Raw genomic sequence first — 25,585 nt, forward strand, 5'->3', positions numbered from 1 at the left:
TTCCCCTTAGCGCTACACTCGTAAGGTGAGGTCAGTGGATCCTGCAGGATCTTGTGAGTAGAGATACACCAGTGGTGGCGAGATGCCCAAACACTGTTGTGAAGATGGACTCTGAGGCTGAAGAACTGGAACTCCTTAATACAACAGGGTGGTGTTTTTTTTTTTAATGTGAGTTTGATTAAACAGTATTATTAGTCTTCTGAAAACAGTCGATACCTTTCATTTTAAAAAGGAATAAGGGCTGTATCTGTATTTTTCTTGCAAAGGAAGTTGCATATTCAAGCTGCTCTTCACAAAATAATTAGATGCTGATGGTTCAGGGACTCTAGAGGCAAACCTAGCAACCGCTCCATGCTCTGCGGTGCCGAGAGGCTGATGCAATGTGGGGTGCGTAGGCCAATGTCCCCTTCTCTTTTAGGAAAAGGCAAAGGGATCTTCAATTTCTTGCTCTTTGGCATGAAGGAAACTTATAACTGTTCTCGGCTGGGGCTAGAAGTGCATCACAGGTGTGGTTCAAAATCAGTTTGTCATCAACTTCAATCCTATTTTGGCATGGGTTGATATAGAAAGGAAAAAAAAAAATTGAATCTGTTCTAAGTTCTCATTTGGTGTTTTATTCTTTCCTCCTCGTCATCTCTGCTTTTGCTGCTTTAATTGCTGTTTCACCTGCAGTGGCTTCTGAATGTCTTAGCCAGATGCTGTCTTATAAACCCAATTATTTTGTTTGTCTTTTTTTTTTTTTTTTTTTTTTTTGTATGAGAGGTAGACTGGAATGTGGCTGAGCTGCTGGGATTAAAGGTTGTGGTCAGTGGCACAGAGTCCAGCTGGAGGTCGGTCACTAGTAGTGGACCCCAGGGGCTGATAGTGGGGCCAGTACTATTAAAGATCTTCATTAGTGACTTAGATGATGGGGCAGAGAGCACCCCAGGGAGTTTTCAGGCAATACAAAGCTGGGAGCAGTGTCTGATACACCAGATGGTCATGCTGCCTGTCAGAGGCGCCCTGACAAGCGGGAGAATTGGGCAGAGGGGATCTCATGAAGTTCGGCAGAGGAAAATAAGAAGTCCTGCCCCTGGCAGGAAATAGCCCCATGTACTAGTACATGCTGAGGGGGGGTGACCAGGTGGAAAAAAATCTCTGCAGAGGTTTTCTTGGGGATCCCAGTGGGCAACAAGCTGACTATGAGCCAGCAGCACATCCTTGAGGCAAACAAAGCCCCCAGCCTCCTGGGCTGCATTAGGAAGACTGTTACCAGCAGGTGATCCTTCCCCTCTACTTGGCTCTGGACTCCCCAGTACAAGAGAGACACAGACACACTAGAGCAATTCCAGTGAAGATCAACAGAGATGATTAAGGGCTTGGACCGTATTTCACAGGAGGAGATGCTGAGAGACTATTCAGCCTGGAGAAGAAAAGGCTCAGAGGCAGGTTGTTATCGACGTGTGTCAGTGCCTGATGGGCGGGAGTAAAGATGAGCATCTCTTCTCAGTGGTGCCCACTGAATGGACAGGAGGCAGTGGGTGCAAACTGAAATACGGAAATCCCTTATTTACTCTGAGGTTGGTGAAACAGCAGAACGAGTTGCCCGCCAAGGCTGTGGAATCTCCATCCTTGGAGATACTCCAGCCTGCTGGCCATGGTCCTGGGTGACCAGCTTTATGTGGCTTGCTTTGAGCGGGTGGGTTAGACTAGGCAATCTCTAGAGATGCTTTCCAACCTCAGCTATTCTGCAGCTGTTTAAAACAGACACTTTCATTTCTGAGGATTTCTAAATATAAATGGTTTATGATTTTTAAAAATGTGTACCAAACTGTTAGTTTGTAGCTCCCCTTTAAGCTTTTCATTCTAACTACAAATGTCCAAATAGTTCAGAAAAAACACAGACAACTCCCACCCCACAACTGACTTTATACTTGGGGAAATCAAATTATTTGACGAACTTACGCTCCAGGTCTTTATCCAGGCCATTAATTGAGTTACTACTTTAAATTACTGAAAGATAATACATTTGAAAATTTTAAAATTAAAAAAAAAAAAGTTAGATAGTTAGATTCCTCAAGTAGTGAATCTTATATTTAGTATAAATATAAGAAGATATAGATATACTATTCCATATTACAGCCCTCTACTATCTTGCATAGTTAATTGTAGCAACTGGTTTCAATGTCTTCAAAAATCTATTTTAAATTCATATAAAGTTAAGATACACAGCTGCTAAAAATAATTTTTAAATCTCGGTAGTGATTCCTCAATATTTTTTTTTCCCCCCACATTCTCATTGTGGAATGAATGTTCTTTGCTTGAAGTTTTAAATTCTTTCAGTAAAAATTAAACAAAGTTGTCACTCGTGTGAGATGAGACACACAATTTGACAATGAGAAGGTTGCTGCTTTTGTGGCAAACAGGTCATCAAAGGAAAAGCCTCCCCTCCAGCCCCTTGATCTATTTCGTCTGGTAAACAGGAAATATTAAAGATGTTCTTTTGGCCCTTTTAACCTCTCAGGTGGCCTCTTTCAGTAACTGCCCTTTTGTATAAATAAACAGACTTAAAGAAAAACTGCAGTCTTTGTGGTAAATATTTATCAGGAGCAGTCTTTAAGTGCAACCAGTGGCAGAAAATTCTGGAGATCCTTTGAAAAACTGACATATGGTTGGTTTGGATTTCTATGTCGTCTCAGTTATGATGAAGTTCTCTATGCCCTTGTTGCAAATAATTTTTACTAAATAGAAGTCCTTCAATCATCTTTCAGTAGCTTTGTGAGAGGTCCTCTCTCTCAATAATCATTTGCCACCCAGCTGTTAGATTTTTATTTAAATTTAGTTACTGCTTTGTATAATTTTTCTAAACCCCATTGTTCTTTGATTGCAATACTAACTTACATTTTTCGTAAATGAAGGTGCATAGAGAAGTCTTGAACCACAACATAGAAAGATGTTTCACAATCTGGGTCTGAATCTGAACTTCAGCTGTAGTTGCTTGACCAGCAGCTTGTTAGCTATCAGCATCCTTTTAGAACTTTCACATGGCTGGCATGTGAACTCTTAGAACTTTTAGACATGTAAAATAGCTGGACACTTGTGTTTCTACAAGAAAATTCCCCTCAACTTTTTTTTGGCACTTGCAAGCCCAGTGTTTGTGATGGTGCGGAGCAGCTGGATGGTGCAGCTCATGAACCTGTCAATGTGTGAATGAGGAAGCTCCTGTGAATGCCTCAAGGTTTGAGTGTGATCTGGTGTATTCAAGAGACTCATTTTTGAGGCAATAATTACTCTTGTATTCTTTAAAGACAGATTAATAAACATGCTAATATGGTCCATAATGAAACAGAGTTTAAACATTCTCATATTCAATTCTTCCATTTAATTTTTTTCCTCTTCACTATTAGGAATTGCATTAGAGTTTTCTATTAATAAGTTTGCAGTGAATGATTGTTACTTGCAAAATTTGTTGTCCACTAAATTACAGTTCAGAATGATGACAAGTACAGCATTTATGGCAGGAGATTGACAGGGAAATAACTTAAGTTTTTATTTTATTTTTCTTCCAAATAGTAGTATAAGGATTTTTAAAAGGCAATGAGCTAGTATTATAATTAGTGGTTTATGGAATTGTTTGGTTTATAAGTTTAACCTAGTAAAAGTAATGAAACTTGACTCAATGTTTGATGTTATTGATATCTTAGAAGTGTATGTATGTACCCTGTTAATATTTTGTGCAGCTTAAGAGGTGCAATAGGCCCTGAAGTTTATAGGTTTATGTCCTTTTTGGAGTTAGGTAATTTTATAGAGCACGTTATTTTGAAAAGCATCTAAGGCACCTAATTTTTTTTAGGAGCTTTGGCTGATCATCGGGAATATCAGCATAATGATACTGAAATTAGGTGATGCACACAGAAAAATGTTGCTCTGAGTGGGTTCAGACTGTTTAGGCTCACAGAAATTAAGTTGCAGCAGACTAATGGTCACAGCAGGTGAAAGGAGCAGTAATTTGCTGGTTTTCCTGGTGGTAACTCACACTGCTCAGTGCTGGACGTAAGGATGGATAGATAGTGCACTTAGGTCCCTCCCGCTGTCCTTGAGCTCTACAGGTTGTCCTCCTGTTGAACTGCGGGCGCAGATGGTGCTATTTGTGGTTGCATACCACAATCAGTGTCTGCGTGGAGATGATTTAATGTAAAGGGGGTAGGGGAGTACTGGCTGGTAGTGCTGTACTGAGGTGCTGTGCGGAGTGGGCCACAGTTGGAAGTGGTGCTGTTGGGCACACCTGGTGTTAAGTTTCTGTGGATGAGCTTTGAAGGGCTTCCAGTTTTGAATCCCTCTGCTTGTACAATGAAAATAATGATTGCAATGGGTTTGGAGTATGTGCAACTCATGGTTAAGTATCCTTTTCTGACACTGAAAGAATTGAAAGGCTTTCTTTAAGTTCATCTAGGACCATGCATTCTCTGCCGTTTCATATTCCATCTTGACAACTGTAATTCATCTCCAAATGCCAGCCGTACCTAGGGGGAGTAAGGGCTACAAAATGCACATCGCCAGCCAAACAAGGGAAATGAAAAACACCTTATGTCGAACCACACCGAGCTCTCTCCCATCTTCCCATATCCTGGCAGAGGTCCTGTGTGTTCCCTGCTATTGTAGCATCTCAACCATGTGCTCCAAGCGATAAATGTACATTCCCCACCACGCCTCTTCACCACCCACTAGATTCGAATCATAAAATCTTGTTGTGAAAATAAATTATTCATTATTCAAGCAATTGATACTCATTGAAATTAGTTTGTGGTTTAGCTGAAACTTAGCTTTCATAGTGCTGTGCCACAGTGTTGGTAATGGCACTTCACAATGCCATGATGTACTTGGCTTTTTGGTGTTGCTTGTTAAAAGATACTCATAGCATGCTGTCGAAATGGGGGGGGGGGTTTGTCTGGCAGAAAGCATAGGCTTTAGGCAATAAATACTTTCTTTAAGTTGGACATGTCAAGTCACAGAGGTAGTAAAGCGCCAAGGAAACCAGAACATTATTAATCTGTGATGTTCCACAAAGTTATTACAAATACATATTTACATTTTAGTGAACTTTTTGAAAATACACATGGGAACTTAAAGTTTGAAAAGTCCCAAACTGTGCTTCAACTCTACGCAGCGGAGCTCATTCTAGCATAGGCAGCTTTACCTTGTTAACCCTCTGCTTTACCTCTGCAGAGTCCCTCTGACATTCACCCTCGTGAATCACAGCAGAGCAGTGCTGTCAGGCCTGCTCTTAAACAAGCAATTTTCTCTCTGCCCACTCACCTGCCACTTCAGTTCATGAGGCAATCACCCACTGTAAGACAAACAATCTAGCAAAGGTGCTCACTATACTACTTTTGAGGCAAGAATGCCTGCTGCACAGAGGAACTCATCTTACTGTAGTATTTTGATAAAAATGAAGGAGGCTGAAAACCAAAAACTTGGGCCCTACTTCAAAAATAATAAACTGAGGCACCAATAACAGACCACAGTTTGGCTGAGTTTTGGGTCAGGTCCTCTGAGTGGCCGGAGAGGGGCCTTCTCCTGTTGAAGCAAGGATTCAAGTTTCTACTTATCAGACATGGAATTTTGGCACTTAGGTTTTTGGAGCTGCAGGGCTTTCTTTGATCTTGGTGCTACAGCCAAGGTGCTGTAGGTATAGTCTTTCAAAGTGCAAGTCAAGCTAATTATTTTTGGTCCACAAAGACCAGGCAAAGAGAAATAACTGCATATCATTTTCTTGGCTACTATGGGAAATACAGTTGTGCCGGTGCGGTGCTCAAAGCCAAGACCCAGGGCAGCTGCCCAGTTTCTGGCAAATAAGAGGGATAAGGTCAGAAAGAGAGGCTGTGAACAGGTAACTCCTACCAATGTCAAGGGGACAAAGGCAGGCAGCTCAGGAGATTCTACTTTAAATTTCAGTAAAAAAACAAAGACTTTTTTTAAAAGCCCACGTGTTCTTTGTGAAGATTCAGTAATGAAAGTTGTGTAAAGGAATGGCTCTCAAACACGAATATTAGATAGTCTGCTTTCATGAGGTGATGCAGGGAAATTAGAGAAAGCTCAATTTGTGTTTGATGTTACTTTTGTCTGCTGTATTCTGTGCTGGAAGAAAAGTGCTTCCCTTGGATGTGGCTTGGTTGTAGCAGAAATGACACTGGGATGCCAGTGCAGAATGTCGAGCACTTAATTTGAAGAAAGTCCTTGCTCTGTGGAAGCAATTATTAGGACTGCAGTAGGAGGCATCTAGTCGTGTAGACATAGCAATTGTATTCATGTAATGTATAACAGTTAATACATTGGAGCTCAGTTTGAGCTAGAACCCCTTGTTGTAGACAAGCCCTTAAGTATTTAAATACTCAAGTCCCTCTTATTGAAATGTCTTGTCCAACTTGGCCTCCGCATGGTGACTATTGTAATTTTTTCTCATGAAGCTGCATTACATTTCATCCTAATTAGCACTGCTGCTGTAGCCTTAGTAAAGAAACATTAGATTAAAAAGTACCAGAGGCTGAGCGCCCACATCCTCTCCTACAGGAATTAAATCAATTTCAGTCTTACAGTATTCACACAACTGATTTAATTTGGCCTCTTTCTCTAGATGATGGCAGCAGCGTAGTAGGAAGCTCTTGCCATTATTACTTGTGTTGTACTCTGGAGTTGTATCTGTTTTGAGTGCTGTCAGGGTAGCATTTCTTATTTACCCCGGAGTAAAGCAAGCACGCTATTTCAGAAGCAAAGAAATTAAAGGTTAGTCAATAAATAGCAGTTACCGGTAACAAATTAAGATGAGAAACGTTTTGTTGTGGAAATAGGAATGAATGTTTCCTACTGTGAAATTGAATTTTTTATTGAAATAAAATATATAATTAAGATATTATTATGCACAGAAAAGGTTAGAAACCTTAGCATCTTTTGTCCATAAGCCAAATATTGTCGTATATTGATATCCATGCTGTGAGTTCCCCATTACTGCTCTGCCAGTAATTTCAACCTGGCATCTAGACTAAATTGTCTCCCTAGGAGCCAAGAGGAAACACAGTTGATATGTGATCTCGGCCACGGGCCTTTCTTGAATGAATAAAAGCACTGTCACATTTTACAAAATTACATCTGCTGGTTATACGCTGTGAGCGTCTCTGAATGAGGGAGAGGGCAGAGCTCATCTCAGTTACGGCACAGACCGCTATTCGGAAGGAGCTTGATGGGATTTTACACACTTGTAGCTCCATTCAGATGTGTTTCAGGTGCATGACAGAAACTGAAAGCAGGGTGAGGATGATGACACGTCTATGCGGTAATTTTAAAGCAGGTATTAAGAAACATGCACCACATGCAGATTGCTAGCTAAAGCTTGCCAAGCAGCCCCAGAGCAGCAGATTCTGTGAAGGGAGGTGAATAAATGCGACAAGTGTCTGCCATTGTGGTGCTGGAGGATTGCTTCCCCTTGCCCGGAGATGTGGGGCCAGTCAGAGAAGGAACCAGAATCCTCCATAGTTTGTTCCCTGTGGCTGACGGGAGTATCTAAAGCACATGCTGTTACTTGACTTTTGGAAAAAAAAAGTGAGAAACAAACCACTGGTTCAGAGCAATTGCCTCTTAATATGTGAAGCTTCAGCGGCGGTGAATTTTAAAATCTGTTGCTAAACTGGACAAAATCATCCTTTATGCCTCTCATAGTGCTGCAGCATCTGTTGCCACCTCAGCCTGAGCTCTGTAACTGTGTGTGTTGGGATTTTTTTTCTGCTCCATTCCTCATTTCCTTAAAGAGCTGATTCATTGATTTATTGGGTACAAACTACAAAGCTAAGTATTTTTCAGGATGTAAGTTGTAGTGGTTGTGAGAAGGAATAAGACTATAATTCTCCCCCACTTTATTTTACTTAAGTATTTTCAGAGGGGAGGATGTATTCTTTCCATTAGACCTCTCCTTTCTTAATCACCATTCCCTAATTAATTCCCTGGTTAAATATAAAGCAAGCATTAGCTTTGAATAATGTTTTCCTGTGTGATTAAGTAAAGAAGAATTCCTTTCTTTTGTATGATGACTCATCGCCAGGGGATCTGGAGGGAGCCTGAGGGTGGATATTTGAAACTTTGGTCCCAGGTGCTCTCCTACCTTTGAGCTGTGTTCCCTGTCAGTCCAGAGGTGGGAGGCAAAGGTGATATCACATATCAACTGCACACAAAGAAAATTGTCTCTCTTGTGAAACCACATTGCTAGCACGGCTTTGGTTTCTCCTGGTGGAAAACTGATTCTGGCTCACAGAAATGCAAATCTCTAGACACGTACAGCGAGGAGAAATGTAAAGTTTCATTCGTGCTGGCATAGCGTATATAACCATCTTTTTTTGTTGCACAACGCATTTTCTTTGGTGTCCAAGCTGACCCAAAAATGTTCCCTCTCTTATCTCGCAGCACTTTCTAGTTCCTCTCCCTGCACCAGTTTGCAAGCCTTTGACTTGTACCAATACAGCTGTGTTGGGTCACACTGCAAACCACATGTCTGAAAGAACTGAGGTTAAAAATGAAAGGCTCTGAAACAAAAAAAGGAGGTTATAGTGAATGAGGGCAAGGCAAAGAGGCAGGGGAGGGCAGGGCAAGGTTTAAATTGACTAAGCTTATTTTACTACTGAAGAAACATTGTCTCACTCTACCCAGAGAATATGACTTTTTTTTTTCTCCTGTGCTAACTTATGGCATTAATTTTTAGCTCATGGCATTAATTTTTAGCTCAAAAGGCAGTTTTAATGATTCTGGGTTCAAATGTTGCTCACAGCTCAAGACGAGAAAAAGAATGTGGCTTTATTAACATGGCAGCAAGGAAAACATATGGAATATGTTTCATATAGTTACATGAAAACGCCTGTGAATTCAATGCTGTAACAGTGAAGGCTACAACATGTAATCTCTGGGTGTTGAAAAAGAGGCATTTGAAAATACCCTTGGTTTTGATAAAAAGTTCAGCAAACAGAAATCCCACTGATTTTTTTTTTTCTTTTCGTTTTACAGGCATTTCCCTGTATTTCAACAGGAATTTATGGTAAGTAAGACCTTAAATGTCACTTATTGCTAACTCAATTTTTCCTATTATTACTATTTTAAACAGTGATATTTCATATCAGATGTCTCCTCGGTCGTTTCGGCTTGCAAATCTTTTTATACTGTGTTAAATAACGGTGACCCAAAGCTTTTGACTGTGACTGGATATTAGTGTGCTGATAAGAGGAATACTGCTGTGCAGCCCTTAGCACAACCCTTAGCCTGTGAGCTGAGGTCCACAACTATGATTACACTCCTGCAGCTCTGGTAACTCTCAAACACGCTGCTGTGACTCCAACAGGGAAAAATAGGGTTTGGGCAACATTTTCTATCCAGAAGGCAAGCAAGCAAGACTCCTGAATGCCCAAGGTGGGGAAAAAGTATGTTTTCCTCAAGCAAACTTGCTAGAATAACATGAAATTGTCTTAGCTCCCTTGAGTTGTGCTTCCACATTTTTAGTTTATTAATTTGCATGCAAATTAATACTGCCTGAAGAGCTGGAGAGAAAGGGTTATTATAAAAGTTTGTCACTTGCTTTGTTGTAATGTTAAGGCAGTCCATCACTATTAGTTGGCTGCTTTATGGTTGTCATTGTGGAAGACGTGGGCATGATATTTGAAGAAAGAAAAAGACAAGCTGTTCAATATTTAGAAAAAAGAAATATGGAGAAATCTATGAGAGGACATTCAAATTTTTTTAAAAAAATCATTTAAAAATAGCATAGGCTGATTTTTCTTTCCTTCACATTCAATAAATGCATACAAATGGTGGTAGGTTGGATTACGTGTATAGTTCAAGGGTTTTAGAGAAACAAGCTAAGCAGCAGTAAATAAAAAAATGCAGTCATCATGTACCACCCTAGTATAACATATCTGCTGCTGTGTGACAATAACGTACAGCAACTTTTAGGTCAGTTAATTTGAGTTTTGACTAATCAGATACTGCAGATGCAGGAAAGAAACAGTGACGGGAATATTTAGAGTTGTTTCTTCTTTTTCAAGGACCTCTTATTTAAAATTGTTTGATGATTGTAAATCTGAAATAGGCTTAAGAAGGTAGAATCTAAATTACTTTGGATGCTGTATCCTTTTCTACTAGAACTGCACTTTCATTATTGCAGAACATGCAGATGCTGTTTCCACAAGCACCAGAAGTCACTGAGTATGAATCGGGTTTCAGATAAACCTTGGCCTTGGTCCTTGGTTCAAGGCCCTCTCTTGAACTTTGAGGGGAGCTCTGCATTTTAGTTCTTGACTCTTTGGCTTAGATCTTGAACATAGACACATTTTTGTTATTAGGTTATAAAACCAGGCAAAGCATAGTGTAAATATATAGAACTTGCTAGAAGGGGAATGTAGAAATAAGAATAGTTCATTTTATTTTAGAATTGGCCTAGTTAATAGAAAAGGTCTCAGCAGGTGAGGAATATGGTTCTCTGAAGTCACCAAAGAAAGTTAAAAAGGATCTCTGGTAGGAATCTTGTGTTTTCTTTTCCTGAGGCAACAGATGCTTTTCTTGAAGTTAGCATTGATTTTAACTGGAAAGCTGTGGCATTACTGAAACATTGAATAGTGTGGCTGATGCTATTTCAGTAACTGTCTGCTGGTTTCACCTTTGGAAGTGAATTAAGGCACATTTCTGCTAAAATACTTTGGTTTTCTGAGGCTCCTGTTTGTTTGTTTTGGGACTATAATCTCTAACTGATTTTACTGTTCATGTTTTAATAAATACTTTCTATTCCTCAGTGAAAAAAACCCAAAACCTTAGCTTGGGGGAGAGGAGGAAGAACCTTCTTTCCAGACTCTAATGTACTGCTTTAGAGTAGTAATTAAACAGTCAATCCTGCAGCAGGTGTCAATATTTTCAAGAATGTTTGATAGCAGTTGCAGTGCTAAAATTAGGCTATGTGATGCGTTTGAGGTGTGAAGTACACTCAAAACCCATAAAGCTATGCTTTTACCTTTCTGGTTTGTTGGGATTTTCCCCTCTATACATGCACATTCCTTTAGATAAAGTCAGTGTCTAGACAAGCAAGAGGATCAGCTTTGTTCCCGGTGGCCTGGTATTGCTTTATGCATTGTGCAGTTAACACTGGACTATCCCAATAAAATGTTATTAAGGAACGTACGGCCTTGATTTCTCACCTCAGATCTATATGAACAAATGCTGTCCCTTCAGAAATGCTTGTCTGAGAACTGGGTTTCACCTCCAAATGGAAGTGGACATATTTGCAAGAGATCAACTGAGTGTATCCGATCTAAGACTCTGGATTGCATTCTGCTCCAAATTCTTGTAAATGCTTAGATTGCTTCCCTGTTCTGTTATTATTAGGAGAGAGTAGTCACGCTTCTCTGGAGAGCAATCCTTTCCTGTTTGCATCACTGCAGAGCACTCCTTTTCTCATATAAAAAGGAAACTGGGAAGAAACAAGCAAGCAAACCTCTTTCTGAGGTTGCGGCCAAGGGCAGATTTCATGCTTTTCGTGAGAGGGTGTTGGACACAGAGGAAAGGTCTGCCTTTCTTCCCCAAACACTTTCCTGACGCTCCATCCCCACCCGTAGCACTGTGGATGTTCCAGCTTGAATGAGTTAGAGCCCCGAGAAGGCCGTTTGCCATTAAGACACTGTGCCAGGAGCCAAAACTTTGATTTTAATGTGCTCCTATTTAAAGAGTGCTGGCAACAAATTCACTCATGAGGGGTCTTTCTTTTAGAAGTCTGATAGCTTTAAATGAGGGATTAAATCTTTAAAAAATGAAGTAGAAAGGAACCAATGCTGAATGTTTGTAAGGAGTGTAAAACAAGTAAGCGTCTACCCAAAAGCACTTTGGAGAAAAAAACCCAAATTGTTATCTTTTCCTAAGAGAATCCTGTCACTTCTAATAAGTGATAATCACCTATAAGTGATAGTCTAAGAAAGCAAAGTTGTAAAGACTCATATCCCCATGGATCCATGGGATGCTTTCTGCTGTAGCCGCAAATGCTTACTTTTGTAACAAGAGCATGAAGTTTCATAAACAAAACAGCTTCAGAAGGAATACAGGGGACTTGGGCCATTCCCATGTTGTTGGGGAGGTACCGGAGTATCAGGCGACGCATCCTCGGTAGCTGTTCAGTGATACTCAGACATGGCCTTTTCTGTAGGCCAGCTAGATTTTTAGGAAATTTCTTACGTTTTGTCTCTTTTACCTTTTTCAAAGCAATTTTACTATCTGTTTAAAAAAAAAAAAATAAAAAATTATTAAATGATGATAAAAATAACCTATGGACAAATCTGTAGTCCAGAGGGTAAAAAGTGTTATTTTAGGTTGTAGTGTGTCAAATGTTCACCTTATACACAGTGAATCACCATTTACACATCCACTTTCCCTGTAATTACCATCTTGTTATGTCTGAGGTACTGCCAGAAGGGGGGAAAAAAAAAGTTACTTTGTTCAGTAGATTTTATGGAAGAGCACCTCATTATCATGTCTTTAAGAAGCTATCCACAAATTCTGGTGTTTGCAGCCTGCAAAGTGAACAGGGATGTCTGATACGGTGCTACAAACCTTACGAGTTGCAAAATTTAAAACAACGCTCTGCAGATGGGTATGAGAAGACAGGAATTTTAATGTTTGTCACAATACTCTGTTGAGAGATAATTATGGCGTGGACTACATCTGGAAGGAGTTGAAGTAGTTACAGTCTGTGCACACCTATTTGTTCTTCTTACTATTATTTTCCAGTAATACAGGGTTTGGCTTCTGTTCCTAGAAACTTATGTTGGCAATGTAAGCTGCTCTCTGCAATGTAAGCAAGTATTTATTTTTTTTTTTAAACTTAAGGAAGGGGAGGAAAAATGGAAAGGGGAGGGGAAGATAAAACCTTAAGAGAAATCTCCAGTTGGTATTTCTTCTTGTCTCTACATCAGTGTAGCTGTATATTTTACCTCAGCTTGACTTTCACTAAAATGCTATCACCTGTCCTTTCTGAGGAAAAAAAAATAACAGCAGCTCTTCGATTGTTATGAATGTATGTTTGCATTTCTTTTAAAAACACAGGGAGAGAAAGGGAAAGAAAAAGACCAAAAGCCATGAAAGCGCAGAATGTCTGAGGTGATTTAGGCAGTGGAAGCTCACAGGTTCACTGCATTTTTAACACCTTTATTACATTGGAGTAAGACTTGTTTCTTTTAGAATCAAGCCACTTAGGCTTACTTGTAGCTTTTGGCCTGGTCATGGCAAAACATTGCAAGGTTAATTTATTATGTGTTGCTAAAGGAGAGTGTGAAAAGCAAGCTTAGAAAGCAAGGAAAGAAAAAAACCAACAGAGTATGCAGTGTGTATAGGAAATAGATGCATATAATGTGTCCTCAAAGCAGGATGCAGGGAGGTATCACAGATCCTCTGCTTTATCTGGGAAGAGATGTCCCCTGGTCTAGTGCCAGCTCATGTCACAGCTGTCCTGACCTCCAGTGCATCCTCCTCAGTATCCAAAGAACAATTCATCCTGCCAATCCACAGAGGGCTGGGAGCATATCCATCAGCTCTGCTCCCCGTGAGGTGATCCAAGATAGATTATAACAAGGGATTAACCGACAGGTGCGCTACTGAAGGATTATAAAAGCCCTCTGAAAATCTGAGTCAGAGGACTAAGCCAAATGTTTTCAAAGGCAGAATATATATAAATTCCTGACAGAATAAATTCCTGACACAGGGCTAAAGGTTGAGGCAATCTATTTCCATCTTTCCCATCTGTTTCTTCTCATTTTCTGTTGGTTTTTCATTCCTAAGATATGTATTTCTTTAATGAGCAATTCTAATAATTCTTGCACTGTCATCTTTCCAATGAAGGAGTTAGCTGCAAATTTTTCAGAGCGGCTATACACAAATTTATAATAAGTAACCACGAAGCAGTCTTGTATTTATCTCCAGTCTGGTGCTTTGAGCCCCTGTAACCATCACAATGACCTGATGCTCTAGGTGATCATCAGTCATCAGCATTTGAATACCATGATGTCTATAGTGACCTAGGAAAATAGATATTATCATATAAATTCTCTGTGATATGTGGAAGGGGAAAGAAAAAAAAATCCAGTAGGTCACGTAAGGAAAAAGAACATTAAGGAGATTGTCTTGTCTTACTAAGCTAATTTTTTAACCTGATCAGCAGCTCCTCATCCCTCAACTCAGACTACATCAACTTTTTTGACACTACTGTGTGATTTTTAACAGTCACTTTTTGTAACTCATTGGGAAGTTAATTTCATTTTGTTATTTACTCCATAATTTGTGTAATGTGATATTTTAGCAAAAATGAAGATGTATGGTAACTCATTTTTTTGTTGCTGCTTTTGGGACTGATCGCCAGTTAACTGAGATTATTATTAAAATTAATAATAGTAACAGCTATGAAATGACTATTATAATATTCAAGTAATCCTAGAAATCTAATTACTACTTGTATAAAAATTTGTTGCATGCATTATTTAACAGCGTTCTTATTTCAGACAGCGCAGTGTCCATGATACTAATTGGTCTCTCCCCATATTTTAAATACTAAAAAAATTATTACTGGAAAGTGTAAATCGATGAGCTCTCAACAGTCTAAAATTAACATTCATATGACATACTTAGTGGGGAGAAGCTCAAACTTGATTCCAGACAAGAGACTTAATAAGCTCACTTTTTCAGTGGAAATTGGCATTTTATGGGTATTGTAGATAGACTATCTAGAATTTTATCTATTCTGAAGTTCTTGCTGACTGGTCCAGCTTACAGAATTTCCCCTGAATACTAGAGGACAAATCCTGCCCTTCATTAAAATGGTGTTTAGTGACTGTCCTTAAAAATTTCCAATTTGAAAGCTTAGACTGTTGAACACTAAATACTCAGTTGCTTCATGGCCTCACTTTTTGTCTTTTTCCTTTTCATTTTTAGAAAAAGACAGAGCGTCTACGTAGATACTAATGATGATACTAATTTTTTTCTTTTTTTTTTTCTTTTAAAATCGGCAGAATTATAAAGGACTTAAAGCTTTGTAAAGTCTGGAAAGCCTGGCTCCTTTGTTAGGCTCACTGCCTGAGTTTCTATCTGCATATATTAATTGCCCCCTTCAATCTTGCAACTTCTGCCCACAGTCTTTAACCCTCATTGACTTGGTTCTACTCTGCGAGAAACAATTGTTTGCGTGCTCTCTTGCTCTTATTTCATAGTGGCTTACATCTCGAAGCTCCTAGCACAGCTCATGTCTAATTGCTTTTGCAATGAGTTATAGAGATATCTGCAGACTGTTGAAGAAAAGCCAGTGACCTCTCAAAGGCATCAAAACCACATTGCGCTTTGAGCGCTTTTCCTCTTTTTCCTTTCACTTTTTGTATTATATTTTTTTTTTGGCGGCAAACTACACTGCAAAGCATAAAAGAGTTGGAAAATATCTCTGGTATTCAGAAAACATATTGCTGATATCACAAACAGGGCTTCAGCTGGTCAGATAGGATGTTTGTTTTGGTACTTGTGCTTTTCCATTCAAAGAATTATGGATGTCTCAGTCACCATGATGAAAGTTAAAACTCTGCATTGTTATGTACCACCAGTATCACTTAATTCCCTTTTCTAAATTTTCCTGGCTGATGTCAATGAGATAATTTATGTGTTTGTTCTATGGCTTTGCAATCAGGAAAAGCTAAAGCTCTTTGAAGCTAATTTGTTAAGAAATTAATTTCAGTAAGAAAATAAAGATATACGGACCTTGTCCTAGAGATGTTAAATTAACATGATACATGAAGTATAAAATACTTCTTGGTAAAAGGACCAATTAACGCTATCCAAAATTTACTTTGATATAATCTTGCCTCTTCCCCCAGGAAAAGAGCGTGTCTCTAAAACTAAACTTGGAGCCCAGTCTGTTAGTGAATTCCACTGCTTGCATTGGCCTTAATGAGTGTGGAACATGCCACAGCATCGCAGAAGGGTGCCCAAGTTCAAAATTATGCAGTTCCAATTTATTTAGCTTTAAATGTATATAAAGGAATGAAGTGGCCCAAGATAACTTAAAAATTACTGTCTTAAAGAGTTAAGAGGCTCCTAGCACCTAGTCTAATCATTTGGATACCTAGTCAGATAATTAAATCAACCAGTTCAGTGTGTATATTGCTATTCATGAGTACTTCTCTACATTTATATTTCATCTTGAGAAGTCAGCATTCAAAAGAAAGGACAAAGATGTGCTCCCTTAGGGTTCTCTGAGGCCCTGAGTAACATCATCCAAGTTGGAAATTGTTCCTGCTTCGAGCAGAAGGTTGGACCAGATGACCTCCAGAGGTGCCATGGCGCCCTTCCAACCTGGGTTTTTCTGTGATTCCAAGCTTCTTGTATGTTTTCTTCATTGACAAGTGAGAATTCGTGGCAGGGAATCGCACCGTTACCTTAGATTCCTTGGTGAGATCTTATCTGGTGCTATAGCAAAGCAGGTTTTCTTTCCAAAAGGAGAATATTGTGTTCTTGTGGGTGTCTTTTAACTATATTCATGATTAAATGTAGTGTGACAACTTAGTAATTACAAGAACATTTTTTTCATGCCTTCTCCATTTCTGCAGAAAATGTTGTATATGAAGTATGTTACCTCTGAGTTTTAAACACATTGTAAAAAGACAGACATGTGGTTTAATGGTTTCAGTCAAATTTCATGATGCAACTGAGCTTCCTTGAAAGGAGGAAGTTAATATAAAATTAATCTAGTTAAAGAAGAATGGGTATCATCTTGACAGCTGTAAAACTACTCCTGGGTTTGAAAACTTGCACTAGAGCTGATGTGTGCTGTATTGGCAGTGATTTCATTCACCCATGCACTGTGGCATAACTAGTCTTGTATGTAATCTTAGTGATACAACACAAATTGTCTACACTTCAGCAGCTAGAAAAAGATCTAAAAAGTGTCTAGGGTAATATTTTCACTCCTAGATCATCACCCACAATCATTTTAATATTGAACAGTTGTTTTACCTGACTTTTACAAATGAAAACTTTGAAGCACGTTCAGTTAAAATGGAATCCCACTCACAGCTTAAAACTTACTCCTTGAGAACAGAATACACATACTACTCTGTACCTGTATGTCCTTAAATAGAGGTTAAAAGCCTGAGACAGTAAAGATGACTTGGAATAATATTTGTAGTGTGACATATATCAAGTAGTTGTAACACAAAGGTATTAACTATATCTTCTTGAACTTCTGTGCCTGCGTTAGCTGGGAAATGCCTTAAGAGAACAGCTCCTTTTTCTCATTCTTTCCTTATTCCTAGCACGCAGCAATACTCTGGTCTGGCCTGACCACAGAGCATTGTGGACCTGCCCCTTATTTGTCCTGTTTTTTGTTCTCCATAACAGACATTGTATCTTAAAATATATACATTTTATATATTTATACAATACCTATCATAATGGGCCAAGTCAGTGGTGGAGACCCCTAAATACCTCTTCAGTACAAGTACAGACAGTCACCATATACATAATTATATGTTACCAAAATCATCTCTCATTCATATGTTTGGTGTCTGAAGGTTGCTTCAAGAAGTGTGGAAGAAGTATGTGTAAAAATATTGGGGCTTTTTAGGTGGGCTGTGAAAAGTAAAAACGTATTGCTGTTAGGGCAGATACTTTCTCCTGAAATGAAAGAAAAGATCGACAGAATAAACTTGCTATTGTGGGTCTCAAAGAAGTACCTGAAAGACAATTTAAAGGTGTGTCTGCCTCCAGGGGTCATTCACTGTGTTGTCCTTTTTTCTGCATCTTTGTTAGTCAGGAATGCTACCATACATCATTGGAAAGGGCAACTGCCGCTGAGGCGGAAGAAGAATAGCAAAGTTGGGTGATTCAGTGTGAAGAATGACTAATCCTGTTTCTAAGCCAGGATCCTGTTTAAAAGAGGTTTTCTGCAGTTCTGCACACCACAGATCTTGGTTGTAGTTGTGTTAATGGAAGGCCACCTCGGGCCTGGAAGGGAGTTGTGCCTTTTTGCCTTCAGAATGTGTTTAAAGCCATTGTGTGCTGCTGACTGCTGGAAACACGTTCCCCTTTCTTCTGTCTGAAGATGTGATACCCAAGACAATAGGATAAAAGACAATTAATTACAACAATGGAAGGAAGCATCTATTGCGGTGGTCTGAATTTTCTTGAGGGAAAAGAGCTTATTTTTTTAAGCTGAATTTCTAAGGTAACAGAATGGTAGATTTGTATACATGCTTTGAATTTATGCAACTTGACTGGTTTACTGGTGGTTGTACCAGTGCATAAACTTAATTGCATGCATGCATTGTTGGGAATGAGGCATTATTTCTCAAATTCCATATTAATAATTAATAAAAACCAAGTCGTTGTGGAATTGTCTCCTGTTTGATTAATCTATCAGAATCTGATTATTCAATTTTAGCTAGTTGTATATATCAATGAAATATTAAACACCTTGTGAGAGCGCATGAGGTTTATAGCAGAGGAAATGCAGCAAGAGTCAAAATTTACCTTTCTGTGAATACTGTTCAGGAGAAAGTTTGAATGCTTTTAAGAGCTTCTGCACAGAGCAGAATCATTGCTGGTTCTGTTTACTTAGCAGTAATGGTATACATATTAAATTCCCCTTCAGGCTTACTGAAGGGTGAGACGTTCAGAAACAAATGTGCACCTTGTTGGAGAGTGTTAAGTCAGGAGTTCAGTATGTCTTAACAAGTTGACTACAAAAATAAATGTGGATGGCCTTTTTGTGTACCTGCCAGGCAGGCGGGATAGAAGTCAACCATTTACCGATAGAGCTGGTTAGCGAGGGAGGGTGGGAAAAGTCACCTTCTGCTTTAAAATACACTTTGAGTCAGGTTTCTGCTCAATAGAGCTGAATTCAGTTTATTTCTGAGCTGTCACTACTGCAGAATAGCACCAGTTCGAGGGGTATTCTGTGAGAAGACTAACTGTAATTGGCAATCCATTTCTTCATTTCCATGCTATAGCCAGCCTTGACAAATTAATCACAATCAAATACAGGCTGTGGGAAAGGGGCGACCTATGTAGCACGGAAGAAAAATGAGGCCTCATGCTGGCATGACAGACTAATCTTTCAATTCACCCCGTTCGACTGAATGAGAGGACTTGTTGGTGTGCCTGTCACCAGCACCACCCATAAACAAACTGTTCACTCCCGGTGCTAGGGTTTGGCGGGTGCGATAAAGGTTATTGAGTGCCACCCAGCACCTCGTCCATCACTGCTGGGGGTTGGGGATCACCTGGATTAGTCCTGAGGAGGAAGAGTCAGTGTGCAGTGGTTTACAAGATGCCTGGAGAGAGCGTAACCTAAATGATGTGGTGAGGAGTGACTTTGTGTCTGATCCCACAGGAACCAAAATGGCTCCTTGGTTTGGGTGGACGTGTTGTGGCGATTGCTCAAGAAGCCTGGCACAGCCATGATTATTGCCAGCAGGTCTGAACGAGGATAACTTGTCTGTGAAGTTGACCCAGGGAACAGGACCTAGGTCGGTTCCTGATGGAAAGGGAAAAACAGCAGCCTAAAGAGCTAGATTGACCCTGTGAGCCCTGGAAAAAACTTGAAATCTTTTCACTGAATTTCACTGAATATTTTTAGAGTTGGAAGGGACCATAGAGCTCATCTAGTCCAGCTCATTTTTGGCAGACATTTTAGTTAGCTTACTTCTTACATAATTATTAGAGTGGCGCAGCACTTCTAGCTTCCATATTTGGAACATGAAGACCCTATTTTGACTGACCTACTTGTAATAATGTTCTTTATGCTATCTACTGCTATGATTTTAGGTTTTAATCTGGTAACTAAAGTGGAAACAGTTAAATTCATGCTGGAGTAAATCAATATACCTTGGTTTCATAGAAGCTTATAGTGGTTTGCACTAGCTGTGAAATACTCCATTGCATTTAGAGGAGTAGATGTAGCTTTTTGTAATTGACCCCATTCGCTTTGACTCTAACTTCATTGACTTCAGCAGAGAAGAAATCTCATCCAATGTCCTTTCTTATAATGTTCATTTTCAGCAGAAAAGACTTTGTTATCTTACTTTTCTTGAAAGAGTATCTACCCCCTTGAAAGGAACATTACGTTAAAGCCTGATTTGTAAATGATTTGTGTGTCTCTCTCTTTATTCCTTTCAGTATTTTACTTATACACGAGAGAGCAGAGTGCTTGCTTTCCTATATATTACTAGATGATAAACTGTATCTATCATTTTCCAATTTAGTTTTGGACAATGCAGCATATCACTTTTTTTCCCCCTTCTCTCTATGATGTTTGAAAGAACCCTTTAACAGAAATAATGTATAATACTATTTATAGCACAATAATTTACTGTATGTGATGCTGCGGCAGTGGAAGACTTTCTGTCCCCCTCTATTTTCATTTCTGTCTGGAATAAGAACATTAAACCTTCACTTTCAAGGAGCTGGAAGTATCCCATATGGGAAATATCATCTTTCATCACACGTTGTGGCTTGTTCTGTCAAAAAACAAATTCTGGTTTGCTTAGTCAAATTGAGTAGCACTTACAGGTTGCTTGTTGAGGAAGGTACTGTTCAATGTGAATAACGTTATGTTGATCCTGCATGGGGAGGGCCTGGCTCAGACATCGCTGAGCGAAATAAGAGCCAGTATAAATGTCAGCACATTGTTCCAGCTGGCAGCTGGGTAACATGTTTTCTGTATCTGTTTTCCTGTTTCTCAGTTTTTAGGATCAGAAGCTTATTTCTAAGATGAAGAAGATGATAGTGTGAATTGTATCTGATAAGATAAATATAGAATAGGGACATCTAAAATCTAATCTTAAAAAAAAAAAAAAACACAAACCAAAAAAAACCCAAAAAACCAACCCCTCCCAAAACCCCACAACACCCTCCCCTTCCCTCCCCCCAAATAGTTGCATCCTTAGGATAAGTAAATCAACTGTTCCAGCAGTCACCAGTGTGTGGTGTGTAGTTCAAGCTTTATGTACCAGTTCATTATCCAATGTTGGAAAAAAATGAGTATCAGTTTTATGCAGAATGCGTATCAGCGTAAATTGCCCAGTGTAGGCTGTGAGCTGTCGACAGTGCAATCATAATAGCTTTTCAACTGATGCAGTTTTATGGCTTCAGAACATTAATCATTTTCTTATGCCTTTAATTACTGTAAGGTAGTTATATTTGTGTCCATAATAGGTGCTAAACATTACGCCACTGATAGGTTTTTAACCATTCTTTTTGTTGTAGCTAGTAAACACAATATAGCAGACCATTATGAGTCCAGAAGTCTTTTTTTCTTAGTTGAGTGCCATTAGGAACATTACTGCTGTAAGGCCAACAACATTTTGAGCTATATTTGCTAGCTGATTGTAGTCTTCTGGGGTTTTTTTTCTGGCTTTAGGAAGGAGAGAAAGGAACAATTCAGTTGCTAAACAGGCATTGCTTAATTAAGAGAAGATGATTCTTGATCCTTTTAGAAAAATAAAGCCTAGTTCCCAACATGAGAAAGGAAAAGTTGCTGCATTTTCCACAGTACTAAATACAACATAGAAGAAAACAGTGATGCTACTTCCATGCTGACAATGCTGGTCAGTGCTCTAGGAATCTTCTGGTTGTAATTTACTAGTTTTCAGTAAAGCAATAGTTTACTAACATATAGTAGGCTCTTCACAAAGGAGGATGTGAGATTTAAAGTTCACTTCTATTCCAACCTCTCAGCCATAATGCAGGTAACGAGGGTGCATATTGTCAATGCTTCCATGTCATTCCTAATGAGGATTTCAGGTTGTGGAACCTTATACCAGCCTTGCTTTTGTGTGGCCTGTTTAATTGTCATCATTTTATTGAATGTAGGTAATCAGAAGCAGTGATTGCATTTGCTGTGCTTGGCAACCAAGAAGTGAAGACTGTGTAATTGACAAACTTGAATGTCCGAGAATCTCTAGCTGTTTAGTTTATGTGCATACCCAAGGTTTTATCAACACCCTGTGTGTATTTTCAGTTGGTGTTTTTCAATAGTGTGCAAAGGTGACATGGAAATGTTTAACTGCTCTACTATTGAATTTCTTTGATAATGCTAGTATATTCAAAACTCTCACTAAGGCCAGTCAGTGATGTTCTAGTTGAGAATTTCATGCATTTGATGGTAAAGAATTAACTGCCGAATCCTTTCTTACCTTGTTTCATGTTTTCAAGCTTTCTTTTCGTAGTGGTTGACCTTCTTCTGAGTTTCCCATGTTGATTACGTGGCATTTACACTGACCTTAACTAAGCTGAACACTTTTTGAAAAGAAATAGATAGAAATGTTTCTCCATCAGCACTTCTGCCAATAAAACGTAAACTTGTAGTTCATAAACATACACTATGTTTAAATTACATATGATTTCAAGAAGTTATATACTTAAAAAAATTACATTGGATAATGAATTGTGTTTACTTAATAGACCAATTTTCACAAATTATTGAAGTTTCACAGTATCGAAGCTTCCAGCTAGGAAGAGGTCACCTTGATATTTGCACTGAATATATTTCAGCCTTGGCTCCACATTTTATCATTCTTAGTGTCTTAAGTTTTCTCTTACCTCCACAATTTTTTTTAATCTACTTATTTTTATTATTTGTTTTTATGACTCTTACTGTCAACATATTTCACTGGTTTTCTACTTACTAAACAAAATGGTTCAGCCTGAATTTCATGTGTAGTCTTAATTTTGTAACTTGTAATGTATGATGCCTGCTATTTAGGTTACTCTGTATTTATTGCTTGTTTTTGTCACTGCCTACTAAATACATTAATGTCTGTGGATCTCTAAATTATAAGGCTCCTCTCTTCCCCTAAAGTGTCAGAACTGATAATGAAACTCTCTTCCTCTTCGTTCACAACAGATCTAAATATCCATTTAGTAAACACTAGGAGGTAATAATGTGCTTCAGTCCAGTCCCAAATTATCTGTCTGTATTTTCAGTGTTTAAGATAGTATCATCACGTTAATACTCACTGGATGCAGTTACTGAAAAGATATTTCACTTTTAAAAAACCTGAAGTTGAAGCGGTCCTACCAAAGTAGATAGGACCATCGAAGTGGTCCTATCTAAGCGCTGTTTGGCTCCTCCAGTTCCACCTGCTGTGAGGGAGCCTTTCTTCCAACAGCTCACTCTGCCGGTTCCCTCGGCCGCCCTACGCCAGGAGTCACAACCTCCTCAGGTCCATCAGCCCACCTGCCTGACTCCCAGACTTCTTGCTAATCCATTTCAATCCCAAGGAGCACAGTTGGAGAAAAACCCACAACCTAGATTGATGCTGACCCATCCCACTTGATTTGGACCAAAGCAGAGGATGTTCACACAAACATTGCAGCCAGCAGGTCTGAGTGTGGAGTAACTTCTGGGGAATGGAGATGAGCTGCTTGAGGTGGTAGCATCTTCATTTGTTAAAACTGGATTTAGGTGGTGGTGGTTTTCCACGCTCTGAACTTGCTTTGTTAAAATTAGCGTGGGGGCTTTTTTCATTTCTTTACTGAATATTCAAAAGTACCTCAATCCTTCTGGATCATCAATTATATACTGGTGGTATTATCCCAGTCTTAAGTACACAGAACATTAGAAAGTAGAATCTGATAGGAACTGCTAGGAAACAAGATCCATATTAAAATTTCAGCACAAGAAATGTCCCAGAAGTTCACACACTCATTGTTTCCTCCATTGACTTAGTATTATGCTTGCACACTAGCTCTTTCTTCAAATAGTGTTCTAAGCAGTTTTGAAACTGTTTACAAATTGTAGTCTCTACAAATGCTATCCTTAGCATTTTTTTTTCTTCCTTCCTGCTCTTTCCATCTATACAGAGAAGTTTTTCCCAAATTCCTAGTGGAGAGGGGGCTTCTTAATTAATTTCTCTTCTTTTGGTGTTTGCATGAACTCAGATACCCTGTAGCAATTAGTCTTTCTTTTTGTTAAAATTCAGTTGTATCTTAAAGATTTAATTATAATCTCCTATTTTCTAAGGAATACAAATCCTCCTCCGTTGACCCTTTTGAATTTTGGAGATCCTTCTTTCATTTGGAGGTCTGTTCTTTTATTTTTTTTTCTCTATTCCTAGAATACTTAACTTAAACACTGAGTGCTGGACATATGGTGGTTTTAACATGGCTTGATTAGTATCTATTACAGTATTAGTATAATTTATTTTTATTTTTGCTTAATTCTTTTAGATAGAAACAGCACCTTTTGTTTGCTTTTTGAAATAATTTATAGTAGTACTGTTCAGACTTTTAAGTGGCACAAGGCTACACACTTTCAGTCTGTTACTCTTTTCCTGTCTCCAGGTAGTTACTGTAAGTTCAGTAGCTTTTATTTGCATAACCATCAAGCTGCATGAGATTGTTTTGCAAAGCTCATATAAATATGTATAATTCAAATAAGCATACATATTGTTCCCATTGGTTTTGACTCATCAGTACTCTAAGTTTTCTTGCTTTGTTGTGGAGGTCCTTTCTTTAGCAATTCATTCATAAAAATCAACTGTGTTTCCTGTAGAATGGCAGTCTGTTAGTTTTGTAAATCTAACTAGAAAATTCTAACTAGAATTAGTTGCTCCCTTACCCCCTCAAAATACTTCTTTGATTGTTTTTGAACAAACTCTTACGCTGGTCTTACCAGTGTCAGTGCTCTCATGCCTTAATTTTCCTTTCTTTGCCTTTTTGAATTGTTTTTCTGCACGTTTTTGTGACTTAATTTTGCAGTCTTTCAAATTGTGTGTTTTGGTGAAAGGGAAATAGTACAGCTAGAATATTTTATGACGGAGAAATCTGTGGTCCTGTGGTGGCTTGACCTTGGCTGCCACCCAGCCACCCTCTTACTCCTCTTCCTCAGCAGGATGGGAGGGGAAATAAGGTGAAAAAGCTCGTGGATTGAGACGAAGACAGGGAATTAACTCACCATGTTAACATCATGGGCAAAACAGACTTGTCTTGAGGAGAATTAATTTAATTTGCCAGTTAAAACTGCTTTGAATAGTGAGAGACAAAGGTCCCCCCCGCACCCCCCCTTCCCCAGGCTCAGAGCCACCCCCTCACCCCCAAATCCCCCACCGGCTCCTGCAAGAAACATCGGGGATGTTTCTTAACTTTTATTTTCTTTTCCTCGCTGCCGGTTACCCCTTTCTAAAACCGGCTCCCCCCGTGGCGCCGCTGGTGCTGTGGGGGGTCTGGGCTGTGCCCTGTGGGGGCGCTGCTGGGGCCGCCTGGAACCTTCCGGAACCTGCTGGAACATTCCAGAACCGGCTGGGGCCGCCCCAGCCTCGCCTCACAGAAGCCCCGCGACCGCCGCCTGCCGGAGCCTCCTCGCCTGCGCACAATACGGGAGGAAAAACTTCGCTACAGACCGGGAAATATGACGAAGCTTTATTATAAATTAGACGCATTCTTCGCCATCTTCTCCATGATCTCTGCGGCGCGAGGAGGAGGGTTTGTGAAATGCCTTTTTTCAGTTTTGAAGCGTAGAGCTGGGAGATGCACTTTCTGACCCACCCACACCCCCCCCCCCCCC

The 25,585-nt window shown here is 39.3% G+C and overlaps 1 protein-coding gene across 5 annotated transcripts in view; it reads left to right on the forward strand.

Annotated features, from left to right (window-relative positions):
- The window catches only part of MACROD2 (MACRO domain containing 2), an 897,605-nt gene that overhangs the window by 587,239 nt on the left and 284,781 nt on the right, over positions 1-25,585 (forward strand). For all 5 annotated transcript variants that reach the window (XM_014966420.1, XM_014966421.1, XM_014966424.1 and 2 more), the window contains exon 7: positions 9,025-9,055. In XM_014966420.1, coding sequence (XP_014821906.1) covers positions 9,025-9,055 — 31 coding nt within the window. The remainder of the gene's footprint in view (positions 1-9,024; positions 9,056-25,585) is intronic.

Source organism: Calidris pugnax, unplaced genomic scaffold, assembly GCF_001431845.1.
Source record: "Calidris pugnax isolate Ruff unplaced genomic scaffold, ASM143184v1 scaffold31, whole genome shotgun sequence".
In the NCBI taxonomy this organism is placed as follows: Eukaryota; Metazoa; Chordata; class Aves; order Charadriiformes; family Scolopacidae; genus Calidris; species Calidris pugnax.